General features: G+C 36.3%; 1 protein-coding gene across 1 annotated transcript; it reads right to left on the bottom strand.

Annotated features, from left to right (window-relative positions):
• On the bottom strand, positions 1 to 9,343 carry LOC133195701 (uncharacterized). The gene is made up of 8 exons (XM_061331630.1): positions 8,792 to 9,343; positions 6,377 to 6,696; positions 5,967 to 6,056; positions 5,616 to 5,773; positions 4,788 to 5,513; positions 3,311 to 4,615; positions 1,553 to 2,905; positions 1 to 1,335 (listed from the first exon to the last, which is right to left on the bottom strand). Exons 2-8 carry the CDS (start codon positions 6,636 to 6,638, stop codon positions 202 to 204), a joined length of 5,028 nt encoding a protein of 1,675 aa, XP_061187614.1. The 5' UTR covers positions 6,639 to 6,696; positions 8,792 to 9,343; the 3' UTR covers positions 1 to 201.
• Between the last annotated feature and the right edge of the window lie 437 nt (positions 9,344 to 9,780).

The following is a 9,780-nucleotide window of genomic DNA, read 5'->3' as shown; positions in this document are numbered from 1 at the left end:
TTGTTCCTTTTAAAATTTTATTTATATATTCCATACATTGAATACTATCTTGGAATTACCCCCAGCGTACAGCAAGTCGTTCTTCTGAAACGCTGCACTAATTTTCAAATTTATAAAAATGTAATAAATAAATATATAAACCACTAATTATTAAGAGATCTAATAAATGGCATTGAAGATTTTCAAATTTATGAATTGGATTCAGTAGCTAAGACTGGTGTCAAAAGAGGATATAAACTTTGGATTATTTTTCTCTGAGTATTTGAAAGAGTTTGAAGATGTCGGCAGTGTATACGGTCTCTCAAACATAAAGTCGTTGTCCAGTTTGTAGCCACCGTTTTGCGTCCCTGAGCGTTCGACGTCATACTTCAAGCGTGAGATTCGATGAAGTTTTGGCAAAAATACAATTAAAGTCATTAGTGTTGCGCATGTCAAAATTCCAATGCACACAATCACTTCCGCCCAATAGCGCGGCAAAAGAAGCAAGGTGACAACCCATGCCACCCATATGGGAATGCACAACCATGAATAAACCATGATGAATTTTGCTTCACCCATGTTCTTAGTTTCTTTTCGAACAAAAATGGAATATATTGCACAGAGCACAATAAGAAACATAACAAATACTAAGTACTTCACAAATTCAGTTCTATCAAAAACACATGCGTACTCTTTTTCGTTTGCGTCATCTAGTCTACTGCGTAGAAAGCCCATTTTGTTGTCTTCAATGTACCAAAAATGTACTCCAACTGCAACCTGAACACCCGTTATGAATAGCACCGTTAGAAACTGATTTATGTTGGACAACTCTCCGCCCAAACCAATCAACTTGTACGATCTAAGCGACATAATTTTCGCCATCACTGTTGCAAAAGACAGAGTGTAAGCAAAGCCTGGAATGAAGAATCTTGTAGAACAGACAATTTCACTGGGCGAAAACACAAACGGAAGAACAGATAAAAACAAAAATATTATAGATATGAGCAGTAATATACCCAGACCAACGTAACGTTTGGATAAAAGCCCGGCGCATACTTTGTGAAAAACGTAAATAACAAAACACAACGCAGCGAAAGCTCCTCCTACTCCTATTATTAGCACTATAATGGTCCATAACTCTTTACTCAGCTCTGCTGTAGATTTGTAGAATTTTAATTCCATTTTAGCGTATGGATCCGCGCGCGAGTCTTTATCGGTTGTATTCTTTTTGTCCTCCAATCCGACGCAACGACAGTTACTGAAACATCGAGACTCTTGACCTTGAGGAATTCGGCCATTTGTGTCAAATATTCCGAGGGGATTCATGTGCAAAACACCATCCGAGTAGTTTCCAATCTAAAAATAGACAAATGGTACTGAATTGGAATTCTTTATTTTCGAGTTTTTCACAGTTTTCAATAACGTTTCGTATCTTTTTCCCCTTTCCAACATTTTAACTTTACAATTAATAATTAACTTAAAATCTACATAATGACTTTTTAAAAAGTTAAATGTAGCAGTTAGCATAGATTTCTTAAAATATGAGAAGGAAAAATGTTAAATTCATACTTACATCAATAAGGGATACTCCTTTGAAATTCTTCACAGTGAATGCCCAAGACTCAGGAGTTTTGAAAGGAAAATCTACCTGAATATCATTCAGATACCTAAATGATATATTGTGGAAATGATCACTCTGAAGTTGAATGCCTTCGCTGGCAAACATCGGACATATTCCATAATAGTTTGGACAAAGTTTCTCGAATCTGTTGTGAAAGGCATGAAGCATCACGTCAATACCGAACACAATTTTTGAGGCTAACAGAAGATCAGCTTGGTGTTCACATTGAGGAGAAATACATGAAGAAAAGGCTTCTTCATATTCTTTCTTCCACGGATTGCGTTTAGAAATGGATGAGTCGTCGGAAATAACTTTCATCAAGTCTGTGTTGAGTTTTCCAACACGCTCAATAGTAATGATCCGCGCATTGTTTGGAAGCACAAAGTCTGATGTGTCGTTCCAAGATGGCAGGATTTCGCCTATAATAAAAGAATGTTCCTGGGGGGTGGATGTAAGAGATTTAAAAAACGTTTTAATCTCCATCATTTTTGCCAAAATCACAGTTACTGTTAGAGTTGGCTCTGAAGAACCTGTGTATTTATGAATTGGTGATACATTTTGTACACAGATATTGAAAGACCTACATGTCGACAAAAAGTCATTGACCACAGAATCAAACACTGGACTCTCAGATCGAACAACATCTATGTATGTCCACTGTGTTGAGTTCAGAATTTCTACAATCAAGCGTATACCAGCCTTAGAATGAAGAGAGTAAAACCTGGAAGTGACGTCATCAAATGTAGATGGCGACTCATCACCTAAAGCTAGAGAAGTCTTCTTATATTTTTCCAACATTTCCTGCACTCGACCTGTCGGATTTCCAGAGTCTGCAGAAACATATATGGTTAGCATTTCTGGTCCAGCTATCATTCCGCTGTCGTTGTAGCTTTCTCGACAGGTTTCAAAGTTCATGATCTTCTGCACCGCCATGTTGGCATTCGAGCAGGTATCCAGAATGAGGCTGCCCAAACTAACACCCGGAAGAAGGTAAGGATATCGTTCTTTGGACGATTCTATAGCAAACAGGAAGGCATCTATCGTCATGTCTGCTCGTTTATCCGTGGCCAAAACATCGCAAAATGATGAAACACTTGTATGAACTGGAAATAATCCTGCTACAACTATATCTCCTGAATGAAACAATTTTCGTGTATTTTTGGTAGATGCTGCTTGACATCCTAGACATTCAGGACACCAGTCTGGACACTGATGGACGGCGGTATACGGTATAAAGTCTGAATTGTAGGCCTTGACTTCATTTCCACTTACTGAAACATTTCCATCCTTCTCGATATAGCCAATCTTTAAAATAAAATGGACGAAGGAATTAGATTCATGGCACTGTATGAAGTCAATTTACAACTACAGAGTGTACATTGTATATCATTAGAATTACACTCTTTTTGCTGAATAATAGTCTTAAGTGTATCTGACAATAAGGTCTTTGTCTCTCTTTTTACAATGGGTACATGTATTTCTTGAAATTAATTCAATTATGGAAAAGTTATTGAAATCAAAATTCTAACTTTAATAAAAATTTACATTTAAACTTTTTTTTGTTTTTGTTTTTTTGTTTTTGTTTTTGTTTTTGTTTTTTTGTTTTTTTTTTGTTTTTTTTTTTGTTAACAAAAATGCACCACACAAATATTGAATACAAATACCCTTAGACTGTGTTTTAAGGTATTGTATGTAAATGAGCAGTTTTACCTTGGATGACGATGTGTTCAAAGAATTTCCTAAATAAATGAAAACGTCTTTATTTGTTACAAGCTCATTGTAGGAGCCTGATTTGCCCTTTTCTTCATCCTTCTGCGCAGAGAGATACTTTGACAGATCGACTTGATTTACCAGGCTGGCACATTTGCCTGTTTGCAACGGACAGACGTCTTGGTAGTATCTGTCCAGTGTCAAAACCACCGCCTCTATTGCATTTCTTATGGCAGACATCTTGGAGATGAGTATTGTCTCGTTTGTAAAAGTTGGAACAGACGGACAGATATCCGGATAAATCATTCTTGGGTGTACCGTCAGGCTGCATTTGTATCTGTTTTCGTGAAAGCCTTTTAGAATCGGATTAGTACTATACATATCAGGGCTCAAATACTGTATTGCTGGAACAACATCGTCCATTGAATTTTCTGATTGCAAAATGGCAATTGTGCCTGGGTTTCCGATTATATTCTGATTCCAGGGAAATGTGACAAAATTAGCCCCGCTAAAAGCATTTTTAATGTTTGACAGCGCCACATTAAGACGGAATGTGTCTTTGGTGTTTGTCAACAGAATGAAAGCCCCTCCATTTGATTTCCTCAAAACCTCTTGAAGTTTTATTGCAAGCTCTGTCAAATTTCCGTTTCCTGAAACTAAAATCTTATTTGACAAGCAAATATCATTTCCTTTAAGGTTGAGGTAATTTTCAAATTCTGTCAGTAGATTTTGCTCTGAACCTGAGAACACCACATTTATGTATATCCACTTTAGTGATATAAGTAAGTCTACTGATGCACGTACGAACTGCAAGCTGTCAGGGTTACCGAACGATACCCCCAACGACGACACCGAGAAAAGATTTCCAGAAGGAAGAGAATCATACGATAGCAATTCGCCATCATTAACATAATTAATATCTGCATATATATGTTCGTTCCTTTTCGATTTTCCTTGACATGTGTCGAATATCACACCTCCTAACCGGATATTCTGTAAAACTTTTGGATATCGTCTTTTCACGTCAGACAACTCGTACTTGAAAACCTCCGTCATAATAACTCCTTCAGTTCTCCAGTCGCCGCATGATTGTCCAGATTGGGAATTCTCTGTAAGTGGGTACTCCAATCTTATGTTCACGTCTCCCTCTAGCACTATGATGTCATCTTTAGTAGGTGGAGAAGTGAGTCTTGTACAGTTAACACACGAGTATCCAGAACAGGCGCCCTCTGACGGAACTTTCAGTTGATTCCACATTTCAGCATTCTTTATCTCTATTTTCTTGCTCCGTACCTCTGCAACAGTCTATTTAAAAACACAAAGTTTTATGGTGATTTAGATGGTAAATAATATTCAGTGTGATAAAATGTACAACAAATCAACACAGTCTTTGACATTGCTTAAAAATACAGTTTATAAATAATTTAATTTTTTCATCAATTTAATTGATAAAGTCTTTACACAACATGATACTCACGATGTATCCACGATAAATAAATGATGTCATCTCTCCTCCATGTTCTTTCGCCATCTGGTACTTTCCAATAAAACTCATGATGTCATCAGAAAAATCTGCAAGAACTGCTTTAAATTCCTTACTCGCATCACACTTAGAGAGATCAAAGTTTGTACAGTTGTTGGAATAAATGTGCTTCAGAATTTCCTGGGAATTTATAAATGCTGATATTGTTGCTTCAACGTCTCTTCCAACAAATCGGGAGGGCAAAAATGTTGCAATGCGCTGTCCATTGCAAATGCCCTCACTTGCATTTATATTACAACTTTTTCGTTCTCTGTATAGATTCAGTATGGTTGAATTGTTCGACGTGTCTTCAATCTTATCTTTTACATACTGTACAAGATTTGATGACGTATTCAGGTGTTCGAGGTATAAAAAGGTGTCCGTAAAATTTGAAGTAAGGTCTTCCCAATGATCTGAAGTCACCATGACTGCACTATTAAAAAACGCCATGTTAGATGTGATTGCATCATAGCTGTCATCTGCTGATACAAATAAAATCACGTGAGGTGGTAAAGGGTCAAACGATTTGGTGTTTTCATATGTAACGGAAGAAGTAATGCAAAGAGAGTAAGAGGAAGCCATCCTTAGAAACAGATCACGTGATGCAATAGCTGATGGATGATTGGACGATATCACAGCAAAGTTGTTCCAGCCCAAATCTATAACTATCTTGATGATGTCCTAAAATGAAAGCAGTTTGAGTTTATGAAAATTATTTTGTGTCAAGCGTTCACTGTAAAAACCTTATAATTCAACTAGTCTTGAGATGAAGGGATTCCTTACTCTAATTTTCCAAGGAGAAACTGTACCAATATCTATATCCAGGATGTCCTGGGTCGATACATGTGCTGTCTGGTTAATATGAATGTGAGGAACCCCGAAAGGTCTCAGGAAGTGAGAAATATTAGAGCGGACTGAAGGGTTTCCATATGATATGACACCTATGATAAAAATACTGGATGTACATATAAGTATCAAGATGTTGGTAGCTTGAAGATGGTAATTCTAAATAACAAAACATTTATCTATACGTACATGTACATGATTGTGCGTAAAAGAGTTATGCATGTTGTGAAAACAAATCGGATTAAATATATTAATATAACAGTTTATATATAAAATGAGTTTTCTTACTGGATATGCTGGTGTTATCTGTGACAAATACATATCCCAGAATAAGCATTGTACGTCTGACGTCACCACAGGTGTCATAAACCAATATCCCTGTAAAAGGCAAGTTTTAAGTATCAACTCATTCCACAGTTACTGTATTAGAATTTAGTAAACCAAAAGACTAAAAGTATATAAATATATTTGTTTAACAATGAAACCAAATCTCTAGATAAAGCAGAAATGTGGTTTTATGCATCCCATGCTGCAAGATCATGCAATTATATAAGATGTAAGTGTACTCAGTGGAAAATATCCCATTTTACAAGTACCTTTACTACTTATAGATTAAATAAAAATTCAGTCATTTTCATAAAAATTGGGTCCTGGAAAATTTAGGTAACAGTTTGAAAAATGATTGCTTATGTACAAACCTGGACTTGTACTGTTATTTTTTCCTTTCTTGACCAGATCCTGATTTAACCATTCCAGAGTAAAGGTCAGCTCGGCGGCCCTGGGTGAAAAATCTGTACAGACCCCGTTGTCATCCGTAGACCTGTGTATATCCACCAGTACCAGCACGGTCGGATCCTCGTGAGAGTTATATACGGGTGGGTCCGGCTCACTGCATTCACTGGTCAGAAATGACACACCCAGTGCCAGAATCAGCTTCACCAACAAACCGTGACGGGGCATACTGACATTAATACCGCTGTTCAGCGGTTCTCACGTCATTTCTAAATCACCTCTGTATCTGCAGGGAAAAAACCTCGGAAATTACAAAATTTCTTTTTGCCAACAAACAAAATTAATTTTCCTTCTCCAAAACAATAGCTTTGTTTTGAAATTTTTTTATCGGAAATGATAGGGTACGAGAGTAAACTACACATATAATGTTCTCGATACTGAGATTCATCATATCCATGGTAACACATTCGTTAGTACTAAAGTGTAACACGACATTTATGAAACTAGTGATCTAAAAATAGGCTTTCTTAACAATTGCTTACATGTCATTCTTGCAAACATCTTAAATTTCTAAAAGCCGCAGTGATTCACTGTTACTGAAGAAAATCGTGCTAAATATTACTTACAGAAAACGCAGATATGTTACTTCAGTATCAAATATCCCTTGTTAACGACTTACACAGGTAGGTAGCGAGGTAAATACTCATTACGTATGTATTGATTTTTGTCTTTTAAATTCCTAGTCGATAATTATGTGTAGTTGATAAATATATGCAAGAAAATGGCCTTTTGTTAATTGCTGGTTGTGATTGCTAATAATTATTTTTTGTATGTGTCACAAAATAGGTACATGCATTTGTGCTGGTTTTGAAATCTTAACATTCTTCAAGATACGAAATAATTCATTTTTGTCTCAAGGAGTGGTAGTCATTTGCATGCAATATAGATATTCCAAAGAAAAGGGTGCAAAATTAACTGAAGACATGAATAAAACATGCGATATGTGTACAGTAGGAATCTCTGAATTAAGGAGTGTTTTCAATACATCTTTGATACAGGCGAACGATTCTTTTCAAATGGGATCTACGCACGGAATTTGAAAATAACCACCTTTTTCATAATTACAGTTGACGATCTATCGTACGCCTTATATTCTCTGTCGGTGAATATACGGACCGTCCCTGATCTTAATACAAACCTCCATCTCATGAATAAGCAGAATATTTCTGATGGAGCAACACTTCAAATAAAGTTTACAAAAAAAAAAAAATGATTGGTTTAATCGGTTAATCGCAGGACAATTCCCTATTGGACAGACAGTCTTATACTAGACACCTCACACCTCTATACCGATGTATTGCGACAAATGAAAGGTTAGGTTCATATATATATATTCGTCATTTATCTGTACTTTTAAATCACAGTGGCAAAGAAAGAAATAGTGACTGGATCAACTTTATAGACAACCTTAACTGAATGTAATTGTGGAAAATTGTTATTACCTTTACCTCAAAACATTTTTAGGGAATTCATTTCCATAAATGCACCTGCCAGATTTGGGAAGGGGTGAAATTAAATTAAAAAGGAGAGAGAAAAAAAGATGCATGCTTTTAAAAGGATCTAAAAGGTGTGTTTTGCAAACAACGACGAGTCATGTACGTTTATTTGCATCAAAGCAGGATATCGAAAAGTACAAACGATTATTTTTTCCCAAAATTCTACGACTATGCACTGCACCGATCAGTCCATCACGGAATATTCATAAATAGTATCCTTGAATGACACGATGTCTAGTGATACATATACACCTATTTTCTGTCAGGCGAGGAAACATGAGGAAAATGGCGAATTTCCAAGACACAATACAGCATTATGGATTACGGCTGTTAAGATTAATACTGCATATGTGTGTTAACCAAGGATGATGGGAATATACTTCCTATGCAGAATAGCAACATACCCGAGGGGTGAAGAACTGTTTACACGAAGTATTGATCTTGTCTGATAGGCTATAGGGTGGGGTTAGATGTAGATCCTGATACCTAGGTCGCAAAAGTATTATTCTCGATTGTATGTCATTAAATGACATGAACCAGAAACTATCAAAACTTCTACATGTTTGCCAGATAATGGCACGCATCTACACAGGTGATATTTCAGAGAGAGAGAAAGAGAGCGAGAGAAGAAAAGAGGCCTTCCCTTCCGTTTCTGAGCACATTAACGTTTTCATCAACCACATAATATTTACTTTACATTCTACAGAGTGACGGTTACACTGTAAAGTAACGTACTTAATTAGTCAGCTGTTTGTACACATTCATTAATCAGAATTTGTCGCTTGTCACTTATAGGTCCCACAAGGTCAAAAGGTAAATTCTTACCTATATATGTATCATCTCTTTCAAGTCCCTGAAGTGGTGTTCCATTTCAATGATATAATATCCGATTCCCGTTATTTACTGCACACCTTTTCTTAGTATTCCACCTTCACAGAATAAGTTCACGGGTGGGTGAACTCGAGTGTGAGCGAGATGGTTTAAACTCAGCGGTCACCCGTCGGACAGGTTTTCACTAATATTTTCGTTTCGTATTAAAAGTCTTTCCTAATCCGGATTTTTTTTAGTACAGTAAACAGTCTGTTCGACCATTTAAAACTCATTGGAAGTCACTGGTTGGTTTATCGGTGATAAATTGATACCTCCGTATATTGGATCAATCATAAAGCATACATAAATTCGATTACTTCGAACCGAATCTATTATTCACAGCATCAAACCATATTAGATTTCGTCTGCAGACTCAATTTATCCCCATTGTGTAATACGTCAACACTACAAAGCTACTGTGAAAAATATTTTTCTCCTGGTAAATGGTTTTGCGGATAATTTGGATAATGCCCAGCCTACAGTCATAATCTTTATCTGAATAATGCTAGAATACAGTACTTCAACTGGAGGATGCTTCTATACTTACTATTAACAAAAACAGGAGCGCCGAATGATATTCAGGACAAATTGACAAACGGAATGCATGGATTCTACGTCAAAGTCAATATAAGATCTTTTTAGTTCAGAATTGTAATTGACTTTTTAAACTAAAATTGCGTGGTAATTCCTTTATGCACAATTTAACCCATACAATAAAACACTGTAGTAAAATTCCTTGCTCTTTCTCCTACAAAAAATAATCCAGAGCACAAATTACACAGAAAATTTACTCCATTGGAAAAAAACCCAGCAATCCAATCTTCCCAAGTGCAATAAAATGGGAAATCCCCGGCGGGACAGAAAAAAAGTAGATATCATACGCACGTGTTTTTTCCCTAGAATTCAACAATTTTAGATTCTTGCACGATAGGAAAGAAGAACAG

Source organism: Saccostrea echinata, unplaced genomic scaffold (genome assembly GCF_033153115.1).
Source record: "Saccostrea echinata isolate AGI-Se365-2 ecotype Australia unplaced genomic scaffold, CSIRO_AGI_Sech_v1 ptg000029l, whole genome shotgun sequence".
NCBI lineage: Eukaryota > Metazoa > Mollusca > Bivalvia > Ostreida > Ostreidae > Saccostrea > Saccostrea echinata.
The sequence above is the reverse complement of the archived record's forward strand: the minus strand, read 5'-3'. Positions and strand labels throughout refer to the sequence as shown.

Excerpts from the sequence above, each read along its gene's own strand:
- LOC133195701 (XM_061331630.1), bottom strand. The coding sequence starts at position 6,638 with ATGCCCCGTCACGGTTTGTTGGTGAAGCTGATTCTGGCACTGGGTGTG. Across the intron at positions 5,514-5,615 it reads TTTCTCCTTGGAAAATTAGA|GACATCATCAAGATAGTTAT; the intron begins GTAAGGAATCCC and ends CTTTCATTTTAG. Across the intron at positions 1,336-1,552 it reads AAGGAGTATCCCTTATTGAT|ATTGGAAACTACTCGGATGG; the intron begins GTAAGTATGAAT and ends GTCTATTTTTAG.